At 35.4% G+C, this 26,499-nt stretch overlaps 1 protein-coding gene across 1 annotated transcript; it reads left to right on the top strand.

Moving 5' to 3' along the window:
- The first annotated feature begins 6,428 nt into the window (after nt 1-6,428).
- LOC107725392 (lysosomal alpha-glucosidase-like) lies at nt 6,429-21,042 on the top strand. Its single transcript, XM_016534633.1, has 20 exons — nt 6,429-6,599; nt 8,686-9,312; nt 10,481-10,626; nt 10,815-10,980; nt 11,877-11,973; nt 12,871-12,990; nt 13,086-13,204; nt 13,634-13,765; nt 14,331-14,441; nt 15,189-15,302; nt 15,400-15,484; nt 15,567-15,684; nt 16,328-16,461; nt 16,561-16,712; nt 17,017-17,165; nt 17,364-17,505; nt 17,604-17,702; nt 17,985-18,149; nt 18,465-18,611; nt 19,681-21,042. The coding sequence occupies exons 2-20, from the start codon at nt 8,692-8,694 to the stop codon at nt 19,741-19,743; spliced, it is 2,880 nt and encodes a 959-aa protein (XP_016390119.1). The 5' UTR covers nt 6,429-6,599; nt 8,686-8,691; the 3' UTR covers nt 19,744-21,042.
- Nucleotides 21,043-26,499: the final 5,457 nt, after the last annotated feature.

Here is a 26,499-nt window from a genome sequence, read left to right as displayed (position 1 = left end):
ATTGCCAGTTGACTTTTTCACAATTCTGAGTTAACATCTCGCAATTCAGATTTTTTTCTCAGGATTTCCCAGGATTGCAACTTTTAATGTCACAATTTTTGCCGTTTATATCTCTTTTTATAATACTTCTTGAATAAGACTGAATAATTGGTCATCTATTCATATCCACACATGCACACAGTCTCAGCTAAATATGAATGAACATAGATGTTTGTGTGTGTGCTTGTGTGTGCTGCTGCTGGTTATTTGCCTGTGTCTGGTCTCTTCTCTGATCTTGGGCCATATGGCTATGTTACAAAGCTTTCACTGCATTTCAAAGGACATTTATGCAGGACACCGGCTGGCCAGTCCATAAACCATACACACTCATGCATATTCACATTTTTATTTTTAATTCTTTCATACGCTTTCTTTCATGGTCACTGCTGGGTTGCCATCTTCATATCCCAACAGTGACTCCACATATATATCGATGAGTTCTCACAGCATGTGCTGATATTATATTGTATGTAAATCTGCAAAGTGAGCTAGTACATTAAAATATAGAGGAACGTATAAGCTTTTAGATGCTATAAGATGTCACCATTTCCTACAGCTTTTTAATCACTTTTTGTAGTTCACATAAATAGATCAATAGTCCATGTCTCTCCCAATTATTATAAAACTGCATGAATTATAATTATATAAGAATAAACAATACATTACCATTCAAATGTTTGGGGTCAGAAAAAGTATCATGGTTTCCACAAAAATATTAAGCAGCACAACTGTTTTCAACATTGATAATAGTAAGAAATGTTTCTTGAGCAGTAAATCAGCATATTAAAATGATTTCTGAAGGATCATGTGACACTGAAGAACGGAGTAATGATGCTTGAAAATTCAGCTTTGCCATCACAGGAATACATTACATTTTGAAATCTATTAAAATAGAAGACGGTTACTTTAAATTGTAATAATATTTCACAAATTACTATTTTTACTGTATTTTTGATCAAATATATTCAGCCTTGGTTAGCATAAAAGACTTCTTTCAAAAATAGTGGTAATGTCTTGGTAAGGTCTTGAATGGTAGTGTAAATTATTAAATATTAAAATGATTCAATTATTAAATATCACATCTTTGAATAATTAATACATATATAATATTACATAATTTAACTCCATCTGGGAGTGGAAGCCTGATACACTTAAACAAGCAACTACAGATTTAAATTTGATATAGATAGACAAATAGAGTTTGACATTTGTGTGCCTTGACTATTGTCACAATGTGAAATGAGCTAAGAAATGAGAAACGTTATCTGTTCCTGGCCCTTCCTCAGCACTGACAGTGCCCTCTCAACACTTTATTGCCGCTATGATGTTGTATACTTTTTTGCATGCATGGTGTGTTCATTCTTGTAATTGAGTTTTTTATCACACAACTGTGATTTTATTTCTCATATTTGCAATGTAATATCCTATCATTTTGACATTTCACAGTTTTGACAAGAGCCAAAGAATCTGGTGCCTAAGGCCTTGCAGAAACATAATCCGTCCTTGATGTCACGTGACATGTGAACTTTATAATGATTCAATTATTAAATATCACATCTTTGAATAATTAATACATATATAATATTACATAATTTAACTCCATCTGGGAGTGGAAGCCTGATACACTTAAACAAGCAACTACAGATTTAAATTTGATATAGATAGACAAATAGAGTTTGACATTTGTGTGCCTTGACTATTGTCACAATGTGAAATGAGCTAAGAAATGAGAAACGTTATCTGTTCCTGGCCCTTCCTCAGCACTGACAGTGCCCTCTCAACACTTTATTGCCGCTATGATGTTGTATACTTTTTTGCATGCATGGTGTGTTCATTCTTGTAATTGAGTTTTTTTATCACACAACTGTGATTTTATTTCTCATATTTGCAATGTAATATCCTATCATTTGGACATTTCACAGTTTTGACAAGAGCCAAAGAATCTGGTGCCTAAGGCCTTGCAGAAACATAATCCGTCCTTGATGTCATGTGACATGTGAACTTAATAGTGTTATAATCAGAAAGGTTTACTACATTAATATCTGTTAAGCTGGCCACCCATGGCTCTTAACGACAGAGGCTTTAGGGTCATTTGAGACTGTAATAAATTAAAGTTGCACAAATGTATCTCAAACTGTTATTAGAGAGAGAGAAAGACATTTGAAATGAAAGGAAGCATGGATGAAATGTTCCCCAACTGCAGTTAATTAATTTCCTTCACTCTTCCAGTTTTCATTCAATGCCACGTAGTGCGTGTTTAGTGCTCCAGAAAGTAATTTTTCTGGCAGACTGACAGTGACTTGAATGAATAAATGTTTAATTTCATTCCTGGGTAGAGAATGAACAAATGTGACTTGAGGTTACTTCGCGAGATCACACATGCGCTCTTTCATATCTGACCTGCGCCAGAGTGTATCGGCGTGTTGGATTGTCAGTGACACCTAGCTAGTTTAAAAAAAGAACACTTAATAACAAACCCCTAACTTTCAATATCATTATACATTTCAAAGAATTATGGCATGCTTTGCCTTTTGGCAATAACACAGGCTACTTTCTCTCCTCACACACACATTGATCGATGCAGTTTTTCTATCTCTTATAGAGTGGGTCCTGCTGTATGAGCACATTTTTTATCTTGGGGTGGATAGCATTTTTCCAGCTCAGTGCCCAATGCTGTGAATGCCCATGTCTCAGCACTGTAGCACGTTTGCAGCCACTATCGGCCAAGGTCAAACTGATTATTCCCACTGGGAAGCAGCTGTCCCATCTGAGACCAACCGTGTGCATGTGTGTACAACATTAAGAGAACAATGAGAGAATATGAAGTAGGCTCGGATGCTGGTGGCTCTTAAATCATGTCTTCATTAGAGGGATTTGAACAGTCCTATAGGCCTAAGAATTCAAATCTACCTCTGTGCTAAGAATGTGAATTAATGGTGCATTCAAGTCCTCTTGGGAAGTTCATATGAGTTGGGAAATCATAATTACGACATTAGATGCATTCGAATCACTTTGGACTGAGCAAGATGGTGATCTACCTTTTCTGTGTAAAATTTAACAAGATTTTTAACGCCACATATATTAAATAATTTAAAAAATAATGCACATCAGGTGTGTTTTTCCATTATGTTTTATTCAATTCATGAGGGTGGTTTAAATATTATGTTGTAATTGTACAAAAATTGTATTTTGTACATACAAGTAGTTTTATTGTAAATGAAAAAAAAAATCATTAATTTGAACAAATTTATCATTAATACAGATGTTGCATCCATTGTGTCCAACATGATTTCTCACTGACTGAACTCAGAAACTCTGGGCTTAAAGAAAATTCAGAGGTTCCTACGATTTTGTGACTTTGTGGTGATATTTGTGTGCATTCAACTCATAAACACAATCTTTCCAACATGACTTGAATGCACCATTAAGCTCAAATGCAGCTTGTCTAGTAGAGGTTTGCTTTTAATCTTGCATATCTGATGATAAAACATTACTTACATTGAAGGAGGGATGCAAGACCAGAATAGATCAGGAAATCAGTCAGCAGCCATCCAGAATCCCAGCTAACAGGGAGTATTCTCAGAACTTTAGCTAATAATCTCGAAAGGTTCTCTTATCAACAAATGTTCTTCCATTAACTTTTTTTTTTTTTTGCATTTTTGTCTTTTATTTAGATAAATAAATAATTTATCTACGGCGTAGTGGGTGACAGGAAGCAATGTGGGGGAGAGAGAGGGGACGGGATCGGGAAAGGTCCACGAGCCAGGATTCGAACTCGGGACGCCCACATGGCTATCGGCACCGATGTTCTTCCACTAACATTAAATGTTTGTGCAAAGTTATCTGGTCTTTAATAATGATCTCAAAACGTTTGTACAAAAACATTATTTATACATTGTCCATGGAACGTTTTCTCCTGAAAAATTTTAGCTGGATGTTCGTTTTTTAACTACTTAATATTAGTTTCAGAATGTTCAGAGAACATTCAAAAGTAACATTCCCATGATGTTTGCATAATGATACAATGGAATGTTTGCAAGAAGCAGCATTTCTAAAACAATTAAAAAACTGGACATTTTGAACATTCAGAGAACATTTAAAAAACAAACGATTTTATAACTTAAAAGGAACATTAAAAAGTTCTTAGAACATATTTTTGTTCATTTTTTGTTCCATATTTTGTTCGCAGCCATGTTAGTGAAAATTCAGCTAAATTTAACAGACAAAGTCCATTGTCAATAGAGCAGTGCTATGAAACACCGCTCACCCAGAAGGCACTTTCAAACCAAGCAGCTTTCTGTTGTTTTGGAAATCTGCATTTGGAACTTTTTTGCCTGCATGTGAACTCTTGATACACATTCCTATTGAAATGAATGGATTTGGGTAGGTGATAGCATGTGGGCAAGTGATTGAACCAAGCAGGTTTATATTGGTAAATCCGGCAAATTCAAGACAGTTCAACAAAAAGAAGTGCTCAAGGTGATTTTTTTCACGATTTTCTGCCGAAATTCACTGTACAAAGGTGGGCCATAAATGTGACCAAACCATAACCACCCCAAAGAAACGACATAAAACACCACCCACAGCAAACAAGCATCATTGCCTTAGAATTTAGATTAGAATCAAAAGTCTTAGGAGGCCTACCATTCAGAACAACCTTTGGAAAATGCCCATGATGACTGCTGAAATGCTGTCACACTATGAGGTTTGGAGCACAGCATATATATAATGAGGCCTGGGTGTATGTCACATCATACTAGGCCCTTGAGATCACCTTGTGCATGCCTGGGGGAAACTGTTCCAGCTAAAGATGAACATGCTGTATTTATGATAGGAACACGTTTCTATAAGCACTATAGGTGTATCTCATCGCACAGTGCTAGTGGTACTCTGTTGTGTAGGGTGACCAAACGTCCTGTTTTCCCAGGACATGTCCTGTTTTCACGTCCTGTCCTGGCCGTCCTGGTTGTTTTTTATAAAGTGATGAAAATGTCCTGGTTTTCATTGTTTTTCATTGGGCCATTAAATTGACCGGCACTTATATAGATAGACAGATAGATAGATAGATAGATAGCCTACACTTTATCCTGAGATCAATTTAATTTTGACTGGAGGGGTTTGTGTTTTGAGAAAGATTCATGTAAATTAGGGTTGAGAACTGTGAATAATTTGTTTCGCCTTTATTATACCAGCAGTAATAGGGCCTCGAAACATAGAGATTATCATCTAGCATTAGAGGTAATGCGTGGGCAAACAAGACGATATTTCGACAATTAGGAGACTTGCGGAGCAAATCCGACTTTGATTTTTTTCATTTCTCTTGTGGAATCATTTGTAGCGTGGGAGAACTTGGGAGAGGAAGATTATTGTGTCAAATTGTCTAATAACAACATGCGGCTTAGAGCAAATCTCTTAGCATCGATAATTAAAACAACAAAAGCGATCTATCATCTTTATTAAATGTGTGGTGCGTGAATTCAGTTGAGTAGGCTATCATAATTTTGACATTTTACAATCTATTTCTATGTAGCCTACCTTCAGCATGATTCTAAAGAATCTTCTGCTACAAGATTTCAAGAGTAAAAATGCTATTTTTCAGTTTTTTAAGGATTTAATAATAGTATAGCTCAGTATGACCTGCCTTTCCTTTGTTGAATCAAACTGAATTCAATCAACATACATCAAAGACCGTGCAATTCGAATCAAAAGAAGACTCCACTTTTCTTGAGCTTCTCATTTTCAAGACCTCAAAAATGTCTGTAGTCTATTAGTAGATGTTTGAATTTGTTCACCATCAATATATTAGGCTATATTATTAGATTATACTATTACTCCAGTGTTAGCCTATATATTACATAAATATATCATTAGTTACATTTGATGTGGAAACACTTTTACTCCACATATTAGACTGAGCTGCCATCTGCTGGACTCATATCACGTACACATGAGAAAAAAAGCATAAGTTTTCAACTTTAAAGATGCTAATAATTTACTTGCTTATAAAAGTTAAAGCTAATTTCTGAAATGTAACATTCTCTCTCAGTTTTTGATCAGGTTTTAATTGCCGCTGAAATGTTTTTTTGAAATGAATGCTTTAGCTAATAAGCCCACTTGCCTCCAGGCCAGTAGATGGCAGTAATGTAGTTAAATAGGTGCGAGTGTTACACAGTAGAATAATATCATGAACGAATCGTTTTTTTGAACTGGCTCTTTTCGATGTTTCATTTGAACCGATTCGCAAAGTGATGAGATCTGTGAGAGTACAACTGAGTAGGGGATGAACGGTTTGGAAAATGGGGAGTTTTTTTTTGGTGATGACTTTTAAGTGAATCATTTTTGAGCTCGTTCACTGTAACGATCCGTCTAAAGGAGCCGAATTGCAAAACGAATCAGATTCCAATTGCAACTGTAGGACACACACAACAACACCAACTTCACAACACATGAAACACCACGGATATTTACAAAAGCACACACTAGAGGATGTTCACTTATGAAATGTAGTGTGTGAAACACTGCAACAGTTGAAAATCCTGCATATACCAACCGCGTAAAAAGTAAGTGAATTTAAATGTGCAGTTTTTCTCTTGTATGTGCTGTTTGTTTGATGTTTCGAGTGAGCTCCGTCTTCTTCGTATAATATGTTACAATGACACATATACGATGTTGTGCTCTGTTATTGTTGCGATGTGGCTGCAAAATATAAACCTCATATATATATTATTCATACAAAATGTCGATAAACGCTAGTTTTATGCCTCTTAAGGTCAAAAGATATGCACTGTATATTTTGAAAATCTATATACCATGGTATTTTCATGTCACATGATAAAAAAGCAGTATTCTACAAACTGCACTGTACTGTTTTGTTGTATGTTGTTAATTTTATTGCAGCTACTCTTTGCAACTGGTATCTCTCAATTAAGGTCACACATTTACCCATGATCAGTCTAACATACTGTATGAAGGTTTGTGTCTGTTTTAGTTAGTTTTAAAGCAGTGGAAGGGGTTGAAGTGTTTTCTTGGACTCTGACCTATACCTCTATCTTGTAAGAGTACAGATAGCTTTCCATTCTAATGCTGAGCTGCTCCATGCAATTGAAGAACATTTGGGCTTTGTTTAAAAAAATTTGTGAGCTTCCTACATAGATAGCAATTGTGGACAGATGTGCATTTGCAAATATAAGGAGAGCTGAATATACCTGGGCAATTTTCCCTCAAATGTTCTTGATTAAAACACATGTTTTATGGATTCAAAACATAACTTTGTTTTATATGCTTGCTTTTTCATTTTGGAAAAAGATCAAAAATCATGAGTCTTTCAGCAGAAGAGGTACAGTATGAAAATTGGTCTCATTTCTTCACCACTAGGATGCTCTCTCCAATAGCCACTTCCCTTCCTAGTTCTTCCCCATATCTGCAGTTTTATGTATTTTAGAAAGTTTTCTCCTCTGTGTGACATTTGTCACGTGAATTTTAGTGGGACATGATATTGGCAAATACATAGCATCGTTATATCTGTGTCTTACAGAGGCTGAAACTGCTGAAACACTTGCTGATGACTGGAATGTGTTTTTAAATCATTAAAGTAAACAATTTCTGTAACTGACTTTTATTCCAGTTTAATTAAGAAGACCTCAAGATACTTAAAAACAACTTTCAAAGAACTAAAGGCTTGAGTTTCGGTCAGTTCACAACAAAACATATGGCTTCAGAAGATTTGGAATATAAAACGTAATATGTAAACTACCATTCAAACGTTTGGAGTCTCTAAGATTTTTAAAATGTTTTTGAAAGAATCTTTTATGCTCACCAAGTGAAAGTTGCATGTATTTGATTTTGATCAAAAATAAAGTAAAAACAGTAATATTGTGAAATATTATTTAAAAAACAGTTTTCTTTTAAAATATAATTTTATTCCTGTGATTTATAATTTATTCATAAGATATGAATAAAATATTATAAACGTCTTTACTGTCACTTTTGATCAATTTAATGCGTTCTTGCAAATTAGAAGTATTAATATATTTAAAATCAAAAATGTACTGTGATCTTAAATTGATATATAATCAGCTGTTATCAGATATCTAATATGATTAAATCTGTTAATCTTTAGAAAACACTAATAAATTACACTGTTAAATGTAATATTGTACTGTAGCAAATGTCAAAAGGAACATCGTAATTTTTCATACTGTGCATTATAACTGTTGATTATTATTATAATGCCCAATTTCACATCTAGCATTTAAAATCGTCGATTAAAATTTTTTGTTTTATTTTGAATTAGATTTGACATAGCATAGAATTTAATATCGATTAATATTAGCTTATTGATATTGGCCAGAATATTAATGTCGGTACATCCCTAATAGAAAACGTCTTCAGAGCATCATAACATTTTAATAGCTCCACAGAAGAAAGTTTTTGTTTCATTTTCGCAGGAAAGTCTTATACAGTATAATAAAATGCTTTGCCAGAATAATTCAACCAAAATAGTGCTTCTTTGAGAGATATGACTATTAATTAGTCTGATTGCGCAAGCAGTGTGGGATGAGTTATGCAACAAATTTAATTCTCACATTTAGAGGATATTGTGTTAATGATCTTCTCTTGTCTTTATATCTTCTTTATACTCTGAAGTTTGAAATGGTGTCGTACAAGAGACTCACCCCTGAGGAGGTTCATTTCGCAGGAGCTGCTTTATTGGATCCTGATGAGACGACAGACACGGATCTAAAGGAAGTAAACCCAGAACTGCCACTGCTGCCCCAGAGCCGTCGCTGCTCCATCACCGTTGCCCTGCTGACCTTTGGGGGACTTATTGTGGTTCTCTTTGGCATCTGGCTGCTTGGAACTATATTTTGGTTACATAAGCCACCCTCCACAGAACCCCATAGACCCCCTCCACCTGCTGTGGCTAAAAGCCCAAACGGGACGTGGCTGCAGCCGGAGTCCTGCTCGCAGATTCCAGAAGCTTGGAGGTTTGACTGTTATCCAGAGAGAGGTGCGGTGGTCACGGAGGAGATGTGCCACGCTCGAAACTGCTGCTTCATACAGCGCTCACAGGCTAAGACATCGGGACGGAATGGAGTGCCGTGGTGTTTCTACACACCTGACTGTTCATCCTACGAGTTGGTGTCCATTACTGACACAGAGATGGGGAAGGTGGGAAAACTGCTCCGGAACAAAAAGACGTATTATCCTAAAGACATAGATGCACTGCAGATGGAGGTGCTGTATGAGGAAGACAACAGACTGCGTGTGAAGGTGAGAGCACTTCTGGTCTTCATGTTACTGGCTGGTTATGTTTGTGATCTCTCTTTATGAAGCAGACTGTTCTCAAAAAAACTATTTAGTCATTATTAATGTTGATGTTAAAGTCCTAAATACTTATTTTTCTGTTTTAAAAAAATAGCTTTTTATGCTCAGTGTATTGGTACCAGATTGGTTATTAAGCTAGACTTTTTTTTAATACAATATTTTTTAAATATCAGTATCTGTTGATATTGAATATGTACAGTTAGTTAGATAATAAATGATGTAACCATTTTAATTATTAATTGAAAACTATTTTTGAAATTAAAATATTTTAATAATTTTAAAATGTAACATTTAAGAATTAAATTATTTCGGCCTATATCTATTCAAAGGTTTGGGTCAGTATAGTTTTTTTATATGATTTTGAAAGAAGTTTCTTATGCTCACCAAGGCTACATTTATAAAGTAATATTATGAAATATTATTGCATTTGGTGGCAAAACTGAATTTTCATTAGTCATTACTCCAGTCTTCAGTGTCCTTGAGAAAAATACATTTGTAATATGCTGATTTCTTGCTTTGGACACATTTTCATGTTATTATCAAACTTGAAAACAGGTGTGCTGCTTAATTTTTTGTGAAAACAGTTATCTGTAATATAAATCTTTTGTAGCATTATACATGTCTTTACTGTCACTTTTGATTAATTTAATGCCTCCTTACAAAATAAAAGCATCAATTTACTTAAAATAAAAAACCTACTGACCCCAAACTTTTGAATGGTGGTGTGTACTATGCCTACATTATCAGGTATTATTGTACATTTAACTCTCAATTAAAATGAATGTTAACCAGCACTAATAATTCAGTTACACTGTTAAATGTGGCAGATCTCTAAAGGAAATTCCATTTTTTTATATTGTACATTTACATTATAACTGTGGCTTGTAATTATAATGCCTAATTTTACTTGTAGGATTTAAAGGAATTGTTTTTAAATATTTGTGTTTTAATTTTAACATAGTATAGAGTTTGATTGTTGATTATTGATTCATCTTATTGATGTTGTCCAGATTATTATTATCAATATCGATACATCCTGAATAGAAAACATTTTCAGAGTGTTGTAACCTACCATATTTTTTGTTGTTTCATAATATTCCTGTGTCAAATACAGATAACAGACCCGGCTGAAAAGAGGTATGAGGTGCCTATAGATGTTCCTGTGGTTCAGAAAAAAGCATCAAATCCCTCTTACACCGTAGACTTCATCAAAGAACCTTTCGGGCTGATTGTCAAGAGAACACAGACAGGAACTGTACTGTAAGTACTATTTACTGTCAACTAATATAGACCTACTTAAAAAAACAAAACAAAAAAAAAACACTAACAATAAAACGATTCAGTTTCTTTTACCATTAGAAGTGATGAGGAGAAAACTCTCCAGGAAGGAGGTCTCTAATATTGTCTCAGTATAATTGAGTTATTAACATTCGTTCACATCCCGTCAGGTTGAATACATCTATAGCTCCTCTCTTCTACGCGGATCAGTTCCTGCAGATGTCTACATCATTACCTTCACGTTTCATATATGGACTGGGTGAACATCGCTCCAACTTTCTGCATGACGTCCAGTGGAAGACTCTCACCATGTGGGCTCGAGATGTCCCACCAATGGTAACTTAACATTCGTCTTCTGACGTAAGAATCTGTCAGTTCTGTTTCAAATCTAATAACAAGGCTTAAAGGAATAGTTCACCCAAAAATGAACATTCCCTGAAGATGCACTCGCCCTCAGACCATCCAAGTTGTTTGTTCCTTTATCAGAACAGATTTGAGGAAATTTAGCATTACATCACTTCACCAATGGATCTTCTACAGTGAATGGGTGCCGTCAGAATGAGAGTCCAAACAGCTGATTAAAACATCACAACTAATCCACAAAACTACAGTCCCTCAATTAACATCTTGTGAAGAGAAAAGCTGAGTGTCTATAAGAAACAATAAAACAAAAAGACCATTTTAATTTCAAACCATCACTTCTGGCCAAAATATGAGTCCTTAATCCATAATAGCTCCTCTTCCAGGGAAAAAGTCCACCCCCTGTTTTCCTCTTGCATCAAAAACCTGCAGCATATTTGTTTAGAACTGTTTTTGCTTGTAAAAAGTGCTTGATCTGTGCATATTTCTCTCCTGATTCAGACGAGACAACTTTTTCACTGGAGAAAGCAATATTATGGATAGAGGACTTTTAGCCAGATTTTAGCCAGAAGCAAAGATTTGAAGTAAAAAAGCCTTAATGATGGATTTGTTTCATACAAACACACAGCTTTTTCCTTTAAAAGACAAATTTTGGAGTGGAGTCACATGGATTACTAGTGAATTATTGTGATGCTTTTAGCATCTGTTTGGACTGACGGCACCCATTTACTGCAGAGGATCCATTGGTGAGCATATTACATTGTACATTATAACATGACCCCTTTAACAGCACTTCAAAACATCAATCCAGATTAATAAATGTTCCAGATTGCACTAACCGCTCTGCTTTTCTTGATTGACGGTTCTTTCAGGAGCTGACCAACCTCTATGGCGTCCATCCCTTTTATCTTTCTATGGAATCTGATGGAATGGCACATGGGTTTTTCATGCTCAACAGCAATGCAATGGGTGGGCTCATTACACACATGCACGCTTGATTTTAAACTGACATTGAGTTCAGTGTTTAAGCAGTAATCAACATCTACATTTCAAATTCCAAACACAATGCAAACCACATACCACTTACAAGCCATGAATCAAATACTATAGACCTGCTTTCACTGAGCTAGATTGCTCATCCATAACACCATGTTGTTTTGGCACTGACCCTTGTTTGATTGTCATGTACATGATAAGCCTTGTTTTTGATCATGATGATACACCCAGTTATAAGATTAATATTTTGTGTTGTCAGGGGTAGTTATGCCTATTTGATAAGTTCATGCATTAGAAAAAAGTGAAAAAGACAATCATATCAGCTTCTTACACAATACTTTGAACTACCATTTGTTAATTTGTAAACCATTATAACATGCAGTTTATCTTAATAATAAGATCTTTTTTATCCTAATGTGCTTTCATATGCTTCTGAAATGTTCTCAGCATTTTCCTGTGAATCTTTGTTGTTGTGTATACGGCCATTGGTTATGCAGATTAAAGTCAGCATGAAGCGCAAATTGCCAAAATCTTTTCTTCTTTATTATGACGTACTGTATGTCTGAGTGAAACAGCTTTTCGAACTGATAGAATAGAAAAATGCAGTGCAAGATTTTGTTTATTGCAATGTGTAATTCCTGGTAAATAATTATGAAATTTTACTAGCAATTTTTGAGTGAAAATTGTTTCGACCTACATTTTTTTTCAATGTACCACCATATTCGTAAATCGTTTACATGGTACTTCAAGGCATTACTGTGGTGCATGTCCAAAAAAAGGTATTAAAATGCTAATTATGGTATTAAATGATGGTAATATCTTATGCTGTCTGAACTTTGTAATAATGTGTGTAAATAATCTCTGATGTAGATGTGGCTCTGCAGCCTGCTCCTGCCCTCACCTGGCGTATGATTGGTGGGATCCTCGACTTTTACATTTTCCTAGGCCCGGATCCCAGCTCTGTGATTGCACAGTACTTGGATGTTGTAGGTCAGCAAGCATCATAAGCAGTATTTGATAAGCATTTTCACACGAAGAATCAGAAGTTCAAGAACTAATCATTGAATCTTCTCTTTTCACATTAGGGAAGCCTGCAATGCCCATCTTCTGGGCTCTGGGTTATCATCTTTGCCGATGGGGCTACAAGTCAAGCGACAAAACCTGGAATGTTGTAAAAGAAATGCGGAATTATGGGATACCTCAGGTACTGTAGTTGTCAGGTCATTTTCATTTATTGTTTGATTCGGTGTAAGTAATTATGGCTTGGTTTATGTTTGTACGCAAATGTTTTCTGATTGGTAGGAATTTCAGATCAGCTACACAAGATTTACACTGTTGATAGACATCAAGAAAAATTATCAAAGTATTTCAGCACAGAAAATAAAGCAAAAAACGTATAACTTACAGTCTGTCTCGATCAGTATTGTTATTGTTAACAAACTATTTTCGTTTCGTTTATAAAAAAGAAATAAAATTATTGCTATATAGAAATAAATACATTTAAATTATATATAATAAATGTAATTTAATTTAATAAATGCATTATGCATTTAGCATAGGGAATAGAATTGTGAGAAATTATGTTTGCACTAATTCCAAATTGTACAAATAACAACATTTTTCTATCTTTCAGGATGTTCAGTGGAATGACATTGACTACATGGATCATGCCTTAGACTTCACTTATGACACTGTGAACTTTTCCAGCCTACCTGACCTCGTGAAAGACCTTCATAGACATGATCAACACTACGTCATGATCCTGGTACACACATACTTCGATTGACACAAAAATGTGGCCATTTGTGAATTTAATGAACTACACCTGGTTACTCTGCTAGAATACCTAAATGTTCTTGAAGGGGAACTGACTTCATACATCCAATAAAAATCACCTTCACAGCAGTTGGTTGAATGTCATTGCACAAATGTTTCTTTTGTTTGAAGATGTCACTTGGTTTGATACGCAGTGACATTCATTCAGGTTCAGTGTGGCTTAAATAATTTTTGGAGACTGTCAATATATTTATTTGCAGAAAGCAGATAAACTAAAAATCCAAATGAGAGGAACATCTGTGTTCTGTGGGTTTAAATATGCTTCTCCTACAAAAACATCCATATGACACGCTTCCTCATTTGGCTCTCGTCTCTTTTGTGGAGCAGTAGAATCACACTGACAGTCATGAGGCTGTTTTGGCAGCTGAATGTTTCACATGACTGCAGTTCAATCCCTCACTAAAGCATTTGGATGTGTCACTGTGGATTTAGCTCAAGTGTACTTGATGTAAACTGCAGCTTGTGTGTTTGTCCCTTTTGCACTTCCTCATCAGGATCCCGGTATCAGTAGCTCTCAGCTGCCTGGCTCCTACTGGCCATTTGATGAGGGGATGAAGAGGGGCATCTTCATCAATGATTCGAATGGAGACGTCCTTATCGGGAAGGTACACTGAAGACATACACATTAAGTTGTTTAAAATTTGGGCGTTTGGGTTTTTTTTTTTTTTTTTAAAGAAGTCTCTTATGCTTACCAAGGCTGCATTTATTTGATCAAAAATACAGTTTACAAATGAAAATAATTTGTATTTGAATATATTTTAAATTGTAACTTATTATGTGGTGCAAAGCTGAATTTTCAGCATCGTTACTCCAGTCTTCAGTGACACATGATTCTTCAGAAATCATTCTAATATGCAGACTTGCTGCTCAATAAGAAATATTTCTCATTATCATTGAAAATAGATGGTGATATTTTATTATTGATACAACAGAAAGTGATTTTTTTTACTTTAATGTATAGTTTAAAATTAATTTGAAATACAATTTTTCGTAACATTATAAATGTCTTTACTACGTCTTTGAGCAGTTGAATGTCTCCTTGTGAAATGAAAGTATTCATTTGTGAAATTTCTATCAATTGTACTGATAAATCATAACAGGTAAACAATTTCATTTGTAACCAATAATAAATGTCAGTAATGCTTCATCGACACCAATAGATGTCAGTATGAAGTCCAAGACTGGGCTAAAATTAAACAGAAATATTTAGTTCGTAATAATATTTAGTGCTTTTCCCAGTAAAAAAAAAAAAACTGTTATTCTAAAACAAAAGAAATTAAAATGTTGTAATTATGAACATTATAATATATTTGTTATATGTGACTGGGGTTTTGTTTTGTTTTGTTTCCTAGGTCTGGCCAGGACTCACAGCTTTTCCAGATTTCTCCAATCCAGACACACATGAATGGTGGTACCAGAATCTGAAGCGTTTCCATGAAAAAGTGCCGTTTGATGGCGTGTGGATTGTACGTTGTGCATTTGTATTATTGGCTATTTGATGGTTCATTATTTGCATTTACCTGAACATTGATCATGTTCAGTTCTTTATATCTCTCCTTCAAGGACATGAATGAGCCATCTAATTTCTTTGATGGATCACTGAATGGTTGCCCAGACAATGAACTGGAAAATCCTCCCTACACACCAGGTATTGGTGTATTATGTGCAGATCTACATTATGCATGCTGCCATTTTTTTCCAACAATAAGGCATGGTATTGTCTGCTGTAGGTATTCTGGGTGGTACATTAAAGACCAAGACTGTGTGTGCATCTGCAAGACAGAAAATCTCCACTCATTACAACATACACAGTCTGTATGGACTCATGGAAGCTAAGGCTACTGAAAGGTATGCACGATCATACAAAAAATATATATAAATACACTACTGTTAAAAAGTTTGGGTCATGGCAGTATTTCTTTTTTAATACTTTGAAATGAATACTTTTATTCCGCATGGATGCATTAAATTGATCAAAGAATCATCAAATAAATTCATCCGTTTCTAAAAAAAAAATAAATAAGCAGCACAACTGTTTTCAACATTGATAATATTTATGAACAATAAATCAGCATATTAGAATGATTTCTTAAGGATCATGTGACACTGAAGACTGGAGTAATGGCTGCTGAAAACTCAGCTTTGCATCACAGGAATAAATTCAGTTTTAAAATATAATGAAATAGAAAACAGTATTACTGTTTGTACTGTGTTTGATCAAAATGTAGCTTTGCTGAGCATAAGAGACTTCTTTCTAAAGTATTAAAAAAATTTACTGACCTGAAACTTTTAAACATAAATGTACATATATATCTCTATGCCAAGTGTCAATTTTTTTTAAAGAAAGACAAGGCAAGCACATTTTTCAAGCAAAACATTTCACCAAAAAAGTTTATTAGGTTTTAAATGATAAACAATGCTTAAATTTTTATAGTGTTTGGACACTTTATGGTTGGATGGTTTATGGTTCATGTCTGTCTGTCTCTTTCAGTGCTTTGAGGAAGATCACAAATAAGCGTCCCTTCGTCATTTCCCGCTCTACGTTTCCCAGTCAGGGCAAGTATTCAGGCCACTGGCTCGGAGACAACAGGAGCCAATGGAAAGACCTGGCCACATCCATACCAGGTATAAACACACACACTGTGCTCTGCTGAGGCCAGAGTTAGTCCCATAGATTTTTGTATTTACTACAGCTACACTAACCATTTTCTTGCTTTTTCCCAGGTATGCTAACATTTAACATCCTGGGCATTCCTCTTATTGGGGCTGACATCTGTGGCTTTGGGGGTAGCACTACAGAAGAACTGTGTGTCCGATGGACCCAGCTTGGAGCTTTCTACCCCTTTTCAAGAAATCACAACTCCATAGATGAACAGGTGAACTTTCTTCCATCTGTCTAAACAGTTATGACAGTTTACTTTAGCTTTACACTACAGCAAAATCTGCAACTACAGCTGGTCAGTGAAATTATGTAGCACATAATGCTAAAATATCAACAGCCTCTGCTGTATTTTTAAAGAGTTTTTATCTTATTGTTCTTCTGCAGTCTGTTTTTGTTTATTTGATTAGTATCCCATCTGTCACTTGTTTTGGCAGTACAATGTTGTTTTTATGTTTTTTTTTTTTTTTGGCCTTCCAAAGACACATCTCTGGATTAACAGTTTTGTCATTTCACAACAGGATCAGGAACCAACAGCATTCAGCCCAGCAGCTCGTACAGCAATGAAAGAAGCCATTCTCCTGCGTTATTCCCTGTTCCCACATCTCTACACACTCTTCCATCACGCACACATCAGTGGACACACAGTCGCCACACCACTGCTCTTTCAGTAAGATAAACACAAAACCTTATTGTATGTGAATTAATTCTTAAAGGAATCTTTTATTCCCAACTTTGAATTAATTATATTATCATCTAATGATTTTTAGTGAATGATCCTACTGTATATATATCCAGGCACATACTATCCATAATTTCAGGGAGATATACAATTTAACATAATTACTGTTTGTACTGTGCTTTTTAGGTTCCCGAACGATGAGAAGACGTACGGGATAGATAAACAGTTCCTATTGGGAAAGAGTTTGCTGGTCACACCGGTTTTGGAGGCAGGGCAAGATTATGTTGTGGGATATTTCCCTAAAGGTCTCTGGTACGATTTCCACACTGTAAGTCACACCTCTCTAGAAACCCTCTTAGAAATTCATAATTCTCTTACTGTGGAGTCTCATACAATATTCATCCTGTATGTTTGTGTCACATACAGGGTGACTCGTTGATAAGCAGTGGAGAAGAGATCAATCTTCAGGCTCCAAAAGACAAAATCAACCTGCATCTCAGGGAGGGTTCAGTCATACCTACACAGGTGACAGAGAAGCACATTATATACTCATACATAATGTAACGGGCAATTTATTTATAATAATAAATGTATTTTTATGGTAAAAAATTACATAAATGCATAAATTCTCAAAGTAATGATATATAGGTAATTTCTATAATTTAATGTGTGTGTGTGTGTGTATTCGTAGCCACAGTTATATATATTAACATGTTCTTCAGGAAGTCACAATTTAGTGATTAATTAAATGATAGATAGATCATATCTATCTGTGTCCATGTTAATTTGAATTTGTTTGTGTATCAGAGACCTAACACCACCCTGTGGGTGAGCAGCGGTCAGCCCCTTCATCTGATTGTGAGTCTGAGTGAGGACGGCCTGGCCAAGGGTGATTTGTTTTGGGATGATGGAGAGACCCTTGACACATATGAGAAAGATCAATACGCTTACATCTATTTCACAGTAGAACAGGTACAGAAAATGCACAATTCACCTTTACTACAGTAAACCAGCATGCTTTTCGTTTTTAATAAGCATTAATTCAGTTCTCATAGAATGGGCACATTATAAAAGGTCATTTCACATTACCTCTATTAACATTTTTTTCATTAATTATTCAGATTATACCCATTTTTATCCAGGATTACTTTATAAAACACATCACTTGCTTGTTTCTAAATGTAAATGTTCGTGCTGTCAACTGCTTTGCATAATTTGATTTAGTTATTATCCTGCCTAATATCAGGGATGATAAATAGAACTATCTTCTTGGTTAATGATCTTCAGAACACAATGACATCAGAAGTGCTGCATAATCATGAGGAGGCTACTTACATCACAGTGGAAACCGTTTCGTTTTATGGAGTGAAGACAGAGCCAGAAAACGTAACAGTGAATTCACAAGAGGCAGCATTCACTTACCGTAACAATCAGGTAATATAATTTAATATTGTTTTAGGAAGCTGCTGGTTATAAAACCGTAACGATTTGTATATTTTATTAGCGGGTGAATTTCGAAATGTTCCCAGTAAGGATAAAAAAAGTTCATTAGCAGCCCTATGATACTACTTTCATTAGGCTGTATTAGAAATAATTATGAGTATTTGTCTATGGTTTGTGGTTTACTATGTTTTAAAACATATATTTTGGGGGGGTGTTGAAATTTCTGTAATGCATTTAAAAAATATTTAAATGCATAAAATATCAAGGTCAAAATATATAGGTTGAAAAAAGGTCCAAAATAGTTAGTAGTTGATATCAATAGTAATTTTTCTTTATTTAAAGTTGCCCCTATTATGCCTTTTCGATATTACCTTTCATGCAGTGTGTCATGTAGCTGTATGTGAACATAAACTATCTGCAAAGTTGTGAAGCCGACAGTGCATGATAAATAAAGTTATTGTCTATCAAAAAAAAGAGTCTCTTTTCTATGTATTGACAAGTCTCCAGGGCTGTCATTCTGTCATGGCAATGGGCGTTTCATTTCCGACACGCGCTGTATGCGGTAGACCAATCCTCCAGAGCCAATCTCTCTACGGCTCTGGACCGATCACAAAGGACTGCACCATCTGACCAACCACAGCAGTGAGGGCTCAAAGAAAGGAGGGGTTTAGAGAGACTGATTCTTTGAACTGCTTTGCACGAGTCGTTTACGAATCATTTAGAAATGAGGTAAAATTAAATCTATTTTTTGAGAAAACTAACGTGTTTTTTGACCTGGCATGCATGCCTGTTTTAGCTGCTTCGCACGAGTCGTTTACGAATCATTTAGAAATGAGGTAAAATTAAATCTATTTTTTGAGAAAACTAACGTGTTTTTTGACCTGGCATGCATGTAAACCTGTTTTAGGAGACTCATAAAACAATATTAGCAACCTTAAAAATGGCATAATAGGGGCACTTTAAACAAATAGCTATAAAAACAGTAATGTGAGTGAAAAGAACTTAAATTTATGCAAAATAAGACTTAACGAAATTTATTTATTGTCTTATGTCTGTCTAGGTGCTGACAGTAACAGACTTGGGTCTGAACCTCAGTCATAACTTCACGATCAGTTGGATGTAAATATGAAAGTCATCAGTGATGTTTCAAAATTGCAAGTTGCTGCAGAAATCCTGACCGTATTATCTCAAATGAATTTATCTCAGTGCATGGACAGTGGTGGTTCTGGTTTCAACCTGAAATCAAATATAAACCAGAAAGGATATGACAGATTATTGATTGTATGTTGTTGAATGTCTGTATTATTGACCCAGCGGCAGTCAGTTGCACTCAGAGGGAGCAAAACCGAAGGGAAGAATTGTGTATTTTGATTAAATGTATTTGTTTGATCTGTTGAATAGATAGATATTTTTACCTCTGCTGTTATATTACTGCCTGTTATTGCTGATATTGTTTCTAGGGCAGAAAGATTCTCTGTCACTGTTTCAAGCATTTTAGTGGTGAATAAAGCTTCTCATCTTAAAGTAGGTTTACACCTTGCCATCCCATCAAAAACTAGGCAAGTTCAAGATGATTTTGAGTTAAAGCAAACAACTTTATAGTGATACAGAAAAAAAAACAAGAACAACTACAAGTTCAAAAGTGATCCTGCTGAACTCGCAACCTTTCACATTCTTACAAATTAAGTTGATCAGTATGATTTTGATTTGCATATGTGTATATATTGTTTACAGGCGTGTTTGCACAGTTCAGGACATTCTGATGCTACAGAAATGCATGTTTGAGCTTTAGTTAGCAACCATTATTTCCATGCACGGGCAGGCATGTTATTAAAATGATCCAGTATGTTCAGCCAATCCAAATGTGATAGAAACTGTTTTTGTTCTTATGATTCATTTGTTTTAATGCCCAAAGCAAGTCGTTCTAAAATGTACAACCATGAATATATTACTGAAGTAAATCACTGTACAGTATTCATCAAGGCTTAAAGAGGCATAATTGTGCAGTATTTTGTAAATTGCTACCACATGCTGTCGATATTACCATTTATAACATAACATTGTGCCTTATATTTCATCAAAGCTGGGATTCAACATTCAGTGGCTATACTGTGAATGTATAAAACCCTCTGTTCAAAACACTGGGCTGCTTTACAACTTTTATCAAATGTAACAGAAAAAAATCTAATGTATAGACCTGTGCTCCTAAAACTGAAGCTAAACATACGAGCCTGATTAAGGCTTCTTTCCTTCAAATGACCCTGAACTGCTGTACAGCCTTTCACAAGACTTACAGGGTAGTGTGCAATAAAAATTCAAAGCGTTTATCTTTTTTCTTGTGTTTTTTCTTTTGACTTGATATGCACACTAGCAATCACCATAGAAACCACCCAGAATACCCTAGCAACTGAACTGAACAACTCTGAATACCTTAGCATATGTTTGAGTAAAATGTAATTTGTGTTTTTCTATTATGTAACTCCATTGGTCCTCTTAGTGTCCAGTAAAATATGAACTTTCAAACCACAGCATTTGCTCGGAGGAAAGAAAAATGATCTTTATACCTCGAACCTAAAAAATCTGATTATTTTATGTCTCAAAATCAGAGCTATAGTTCTGATGTGGCCAGGTTATTGCTACATAAAACTGGATTTAGAGGCACTTCACTTTCTTATAGGAAATGGCTTTTTTTTTTTCAGCTCAGTGCAGTGACCTGAGGCAAAGTCAGGTATCTTTTTAAACTAAACCCATTTTCTTTCTATTATAAAGTTATATGCTGTTATAAAATACATTAATAAAGTCAGACTTTAAAGTTATTTTTTTTAATTATAGACAGATTTCAGTGTTAAAGGGATAGTTCACCCAAACATGAAAATTCTGTCATTAATTACTCACCCTCATGTCGTTCCAAACCCGTAAGACCTTCTTTCATCTTCGGAACACAAATTAATATATTTTTGATGCATTCTGACAGCTCTCCGACCCTCCCATAGACAGCAAGGGTACTACCACGATCAACGTCCAGAAACGTAGCAAGGAGATCGGTAAAATAATCCATGTGACAACAGGGGTTCAAGCTACGAGAATACTTTCTGTGCGCATAAACAACGCTGATACTTTGTTTTCAAATCAAAGCTCAAACAACGTAGAAAACGTATCCGCGTGGCGCAGCTGACACAGAACAACATACGCTGTTTGCGTTCAGTGGATACTCTCCAAAATGGCGCTAGGGTGACGCGGAGGAGACGAATTGTTGAATAAAGTGGGGGGGTTTTTTCGGTTTTTTTTGCGCACAAAAAATATTCTCGTAGCTTCGTAATATTACGGTTGAACCCCTGATGTCACATGGATTATTTTACCAATCTCCTTGCTACGTTTCTGGACGTTGATCGTGGTAGTACCCTTGCTGTCTATGGGAGGGTCAGAGAGCTGTCAGAATGCATCAAAAATATCTTAATTTGTGTTCAGAAGATGAACGGAGGTCTTACGGGTTTGGAACGACATGAGGGTGAGTAATTAATGACAGAATTTTCATTTTTGGGTGAACTATCCCTTTAAGCATTTTAAAGAGCACAAAAAATCAGAGCATGAAAGCAATTACCAACAAGATTTTGTTTCGACCTTGAGCACGCCTGACACTGTCATTTTAAGCAAAATGTGTTTCTGTCTTGAAGAAAATTTATTAAACCTTTTCTTGTCGTTTTAAGAAGCATTGTTGTAAACCCAACGCTGATAGTCACGCGGCTTCCTCTGGAAGTGGATCTGCACGTCTGAACCTTCAGCTTTCATCTCACACTGACACAAGACCTGTTTGAAGATCAAAGCCAGACTTGTGCTTCCACATCCAGGAGGATATGACAGCGAGTTTAAAGCCTTGCTTCTGTACGGGCCGATGCAAGCAGAAAGAAATAAAGACAAAAAGAATCAAGAAAAGAGAGGGACAAAGATGGAATTAAGTATGGGGCAGGGCTTTGGTTTTCTTGATTGGTTATTAACTAAGCAATTTAAAATGATTTAACTTTAAGAACATCCTGCTTGTAGAAAAGTGCTTTTTAAAACATTTTTGAATACATGAGCTGCCTCTGCCAAGAGATTTTATTAACAAAACAGCCATCATAATTAGCTTTAAAACGTGGCAAAATACAGCAAACCTAGACATGTTATAATTACTACAGTTAATGAATATGAAACATGTCAAAGCTAGCTCCTGTCATCATCCACTCGATTCCTCTTGTAATAGTGAGAAAACATCTGAATCACTAGAGCACTATTACCGACAAATAAAGACCCTTCAGCTAGAGGCTTTATGTCCCACAGTATTGACATTCAGATACAAACTCTGACAAAATATTAAGATTTTGTCTATTTACAGTTTTATTAGTGCACAGTGGGAAAATATACTACTGTTCAGAAGTTTGAAGTCGGTAGGATTTTGTAAAGTCTCTTATGATCAAGGCTGAATTCATTTGATCCAAAATACAGTAGAAACTGTAATATTGTGAAATATTATTACAATGTAAACTAAATGTTTTCTATGTTAATGTATTTAAAAATTTAATTTATTTCTGTGATTGCAAAGCAAAATAGTAAGTGGTACTTATTATTGTGGTAATTGTGATACTTTTTTCTTTTCAGGATTCTTTGATGAATTGCTCAAAAAATAACATTTACTGTCACTTTGCATCAACATATTGCATCCTTGCTGAATTAAAGTATTCATTTCTTTAAAAAGTAAATCATGTGATAGGGAAAGTCATAATTGTTTTACTTTGAAGATATAAGAGCTAGAGAGTAAATTTTTAGCTGAAATGGACAACATTTTTAAAATGTTGCCTCTTATGCTTGTTTTTAAAGTCTGTGTTTAATGACTCCAAAAACCTAATTTCAACTAAATCAGCTCGGACTACATAACATATGCATAAAGTAAGCTACTGAACCAAGCCAACCAAATAACCAAACTTAATGAAAAACAAACACTGTGTACAGTGTGCAATAGACAAAAGTGTCCTCAAATTCTGGAATGTTGCATAATTTACTTCACAGCAGATAAAATTTATACAGTGTAGCTCCAGCTTTATTCGGTAATTAGAAATTATTCCCATTATTTTTTTTTTATCTCACAATGAAATAGTGTTTATTTTGGCTGTAAAAATATTGGCCTAGAAGAAAACAATAACACAATATCACACACAATACTCCCCCCTCATTCTCTCTGCATATTTAGGGCTTTAGAGATAACAGTTTCCAGATGTTCCACATTCTCACTCCGTCATTGCCTTGCTTTACTTCTAGCTGCCAAAGATGTGACATTATACCATGAATTGTTGTCTTTACGTCAGTTTCTGTCTGTCACCATGCTTAGGTAACTCAGAGGGTTTTGGGAAGGCAGAAACATTTTCACACACAAATTCAGTGCAAGAGTTTGTGGGAAATGATCGAGTCACACCACATGCTCTTTTAAAGAGTTTTAAACATCTTTTGGCATGCTATCTCAGCATTTCCAAACTAAATTGATTTCTTGTTTTCTCTTTAAGTCCCAATTAAGATAAAATTATCTATGGGCTGCTGCAAGCAATTAATCAGGACTGTTTATACAGCAGACCACATTTTCATAAATTTTAGAACAGAATGTGGCCATAGATTTCTTTACTTATCCATCAAACACTGTACAATGGTTTTACTATGATTTTTGGTGTTCTGTGGTAGCCTACTGTTCACCAAGTAGCTTTTAATAACATGCCGCATGAATATGGTAACATTCAAATACCAAAAGGGCTTTTCACACTTGTATTAGTTAACCCTGGTTCATTCTAAACCCCAGGCAAACGGAATACTGGGTTATCTTGCTTCACGTTTACACTGCTCATACTGGATGTTCATAAACTTACGTTTCACACTAGCTACATTCCTAAACTACAGTTCTTTTTTGCATACTTGCATTTTGACTACCAGTTCATGTGTTTTCCATCACCATTTGACATTTTCCCCTCAAACGCGCGGTATGTGTTTCTGTTACTGTCCAATGCACGTGAATATGAGGCACGTGGCGCAATGTGAAGCCCTAATTTATATCAAAGCACCTTGGCATTGCCTTCATTTAAATGTCCATGTTATTTGTCACCTAACTAAGATATGGTCTATTACTGACATCTATTGGTCATATAAAGAATGACAGCTATAGTTCTTTAGTTTGTATGACCAAGTCCTCTCCAAATGTTTGTTTGACACATTGTGTATTCACATAGATATTCTATATTCTGCATTGTTTAATTTTAAAGTTTATTGATAATTTATTTACTGCAACCAAAGACTACTAAACATAGCCACATGCTGATCATTAAATATGAACAAATTAGTGCGGGGGGGAAAAACAGGTTTTAAGCTATAGTTTATACCTAACAATAGGCTATGTTTATATATTGAAATAGGTCAGTCATGTCTAAAGCACATGCCTCGATTTGTTGTTTCCTTCAGTGACTCAGCGAGATTAGACAAGTCCAACTACACCTAGAGCAACACAGACACACCCTAAGATCATATAAAGAACACCACCTGCATGAACACTGACTGCAAATGCTACTTTACCGCTGGCTGCAAAACAGGGCTGTAACAGGATTATATGAAAATATAAAGTATGCACACTACCATTTTGATTTTAGTCTTGCATTGTGCATTGTTTCAAACACAACACAAAGTATTTGGAGACTTAAACTGCCCAAAAAAGCCCATTTTTATATTTAAGGAAAATTTGTTATGCTGGTTGAAAGTCTTTTCACATCCCGATAGCAATCACTAAGTGGTCTAAATGTATTTATATCATCTGTGGAAGGTGTAGGACCATAGAATGTTAATCCAATCATATCCCTCGGTCCGCAGATTACGATAGACTGTCCTACCTGCCTGTCAACATATGTATTTGCAAACCTCTGCGCACCCTGTTTGCACACACATGATACGTCATCAGCGCATTCCATCACGCTGTTGCAGACACAGCGAGAATGGAAGGCGTTGTTATTGTAATATTATGAGCTCACTGGTGAATGAGACATGAGGTAATTTGACAGCACTGCATTCAACCCTCCACCAATGCCATCTTTCATTGTGTGACTGGTTGGCCTCTGGTATGCCTGTGTGCATTCATGTGTTTTAGAGGAGGTGTGGCTTTGGAGAGTGATTTGCAGGGAGGGTGGGATCTTATGCTTTCAAAGCTACCTTGCTATTGCTAGCCTCTCAGAAATGGCCTACCCTACTTTTAAAGGTATAGTTCACCAAAAAATTGAAAGTCATTTACTGAAGTTGTACCAAACCTGTATGAATTTCATTTTTCTGCTGAACACAAAAGGAATATTTTAAAGAATTTGGGTAAACAAACAGTTGCTGGTCCCCACTGACTTCCATAGTAATTTTTTTCCATACTGTGGAAATCAATGGAGACCATTAAGGTTATAAATGTATCCATAATATTATATATATATATATATATATATATATATATATTGTAACTACTGAAATGACATTTTGTAACGTTTGTAACTACTGAAATGACAAAATTATTTTTCAAGATTACCATCCTACTGTCATAATTGTTTGGTAGGTTATTTAAGTGCTTAGTCTTAGTACACGAATCATTCAGTATATGGTAGGCTATATAGGTACCATGAAAGAATCCTCTGGTGCCATGTGGTGCAATTTACCATATTGTGATGCCCTGTCTGGCCGGAGCAACGAGACAGTCTTCACGACATGGCGGCAGCAACAATACTACAGCGAGAATAAAAGTTACGCCTTCTTTCTTTGCAACATTTGGGCAGCGTTATGCAAATCTTCCCACATCTTGAGGTAGACATGTGGGGGCGTTAGAACAAGCTGTTTTAGGTAG

Source organism: Sinocyclocheilus rhinocerous, unplaced genomic scaffold (assembly GCF_001515625.1).
Source record: "Sinocyclocheilus rhinocerous isolate Xijiao unplaced genomic scaffold, SAMN03320098_v1.1 scaffold1386, whole genome shotgun sequence".
Classification (NCBI taxonomy): domain Eukaryota; kingdom Metazoa; phylum Chordata; class Actinopteri; order Cypriniformes; family Cyprinidae; genus Sinocyclocheilus; species Sinocyclocheilus rhinocerous.
This window is presented reverse-complemented; position numbering and strand designations above follow the sequence as displayed.

Excerpts from the sequence above, each read along its gene's own strand:
- LOC107725392 (XM_016534633.1), top strand. The coding sequence starts at position 8,692 with ATGGTGTCGTACAAGAGACTCACCCCTGAGGAGGTTCATTTCGCAGGA. Across the intron at positions 15,303-15,399 it reads CGTTTGATGGCGTGTGGATT|GACATGAATGAGCCATCTAA; the intron begins GTACGTTGTGCA and ends CTCTCCTTCAAG. Across the intron at positions 17,703-17,984 it reads GTTCAGTCATACCTACACAG|AGACCTAACACCACCCTGTG; the intron begins GTGACAGAGAAG and ends TTTGTGTATCAG.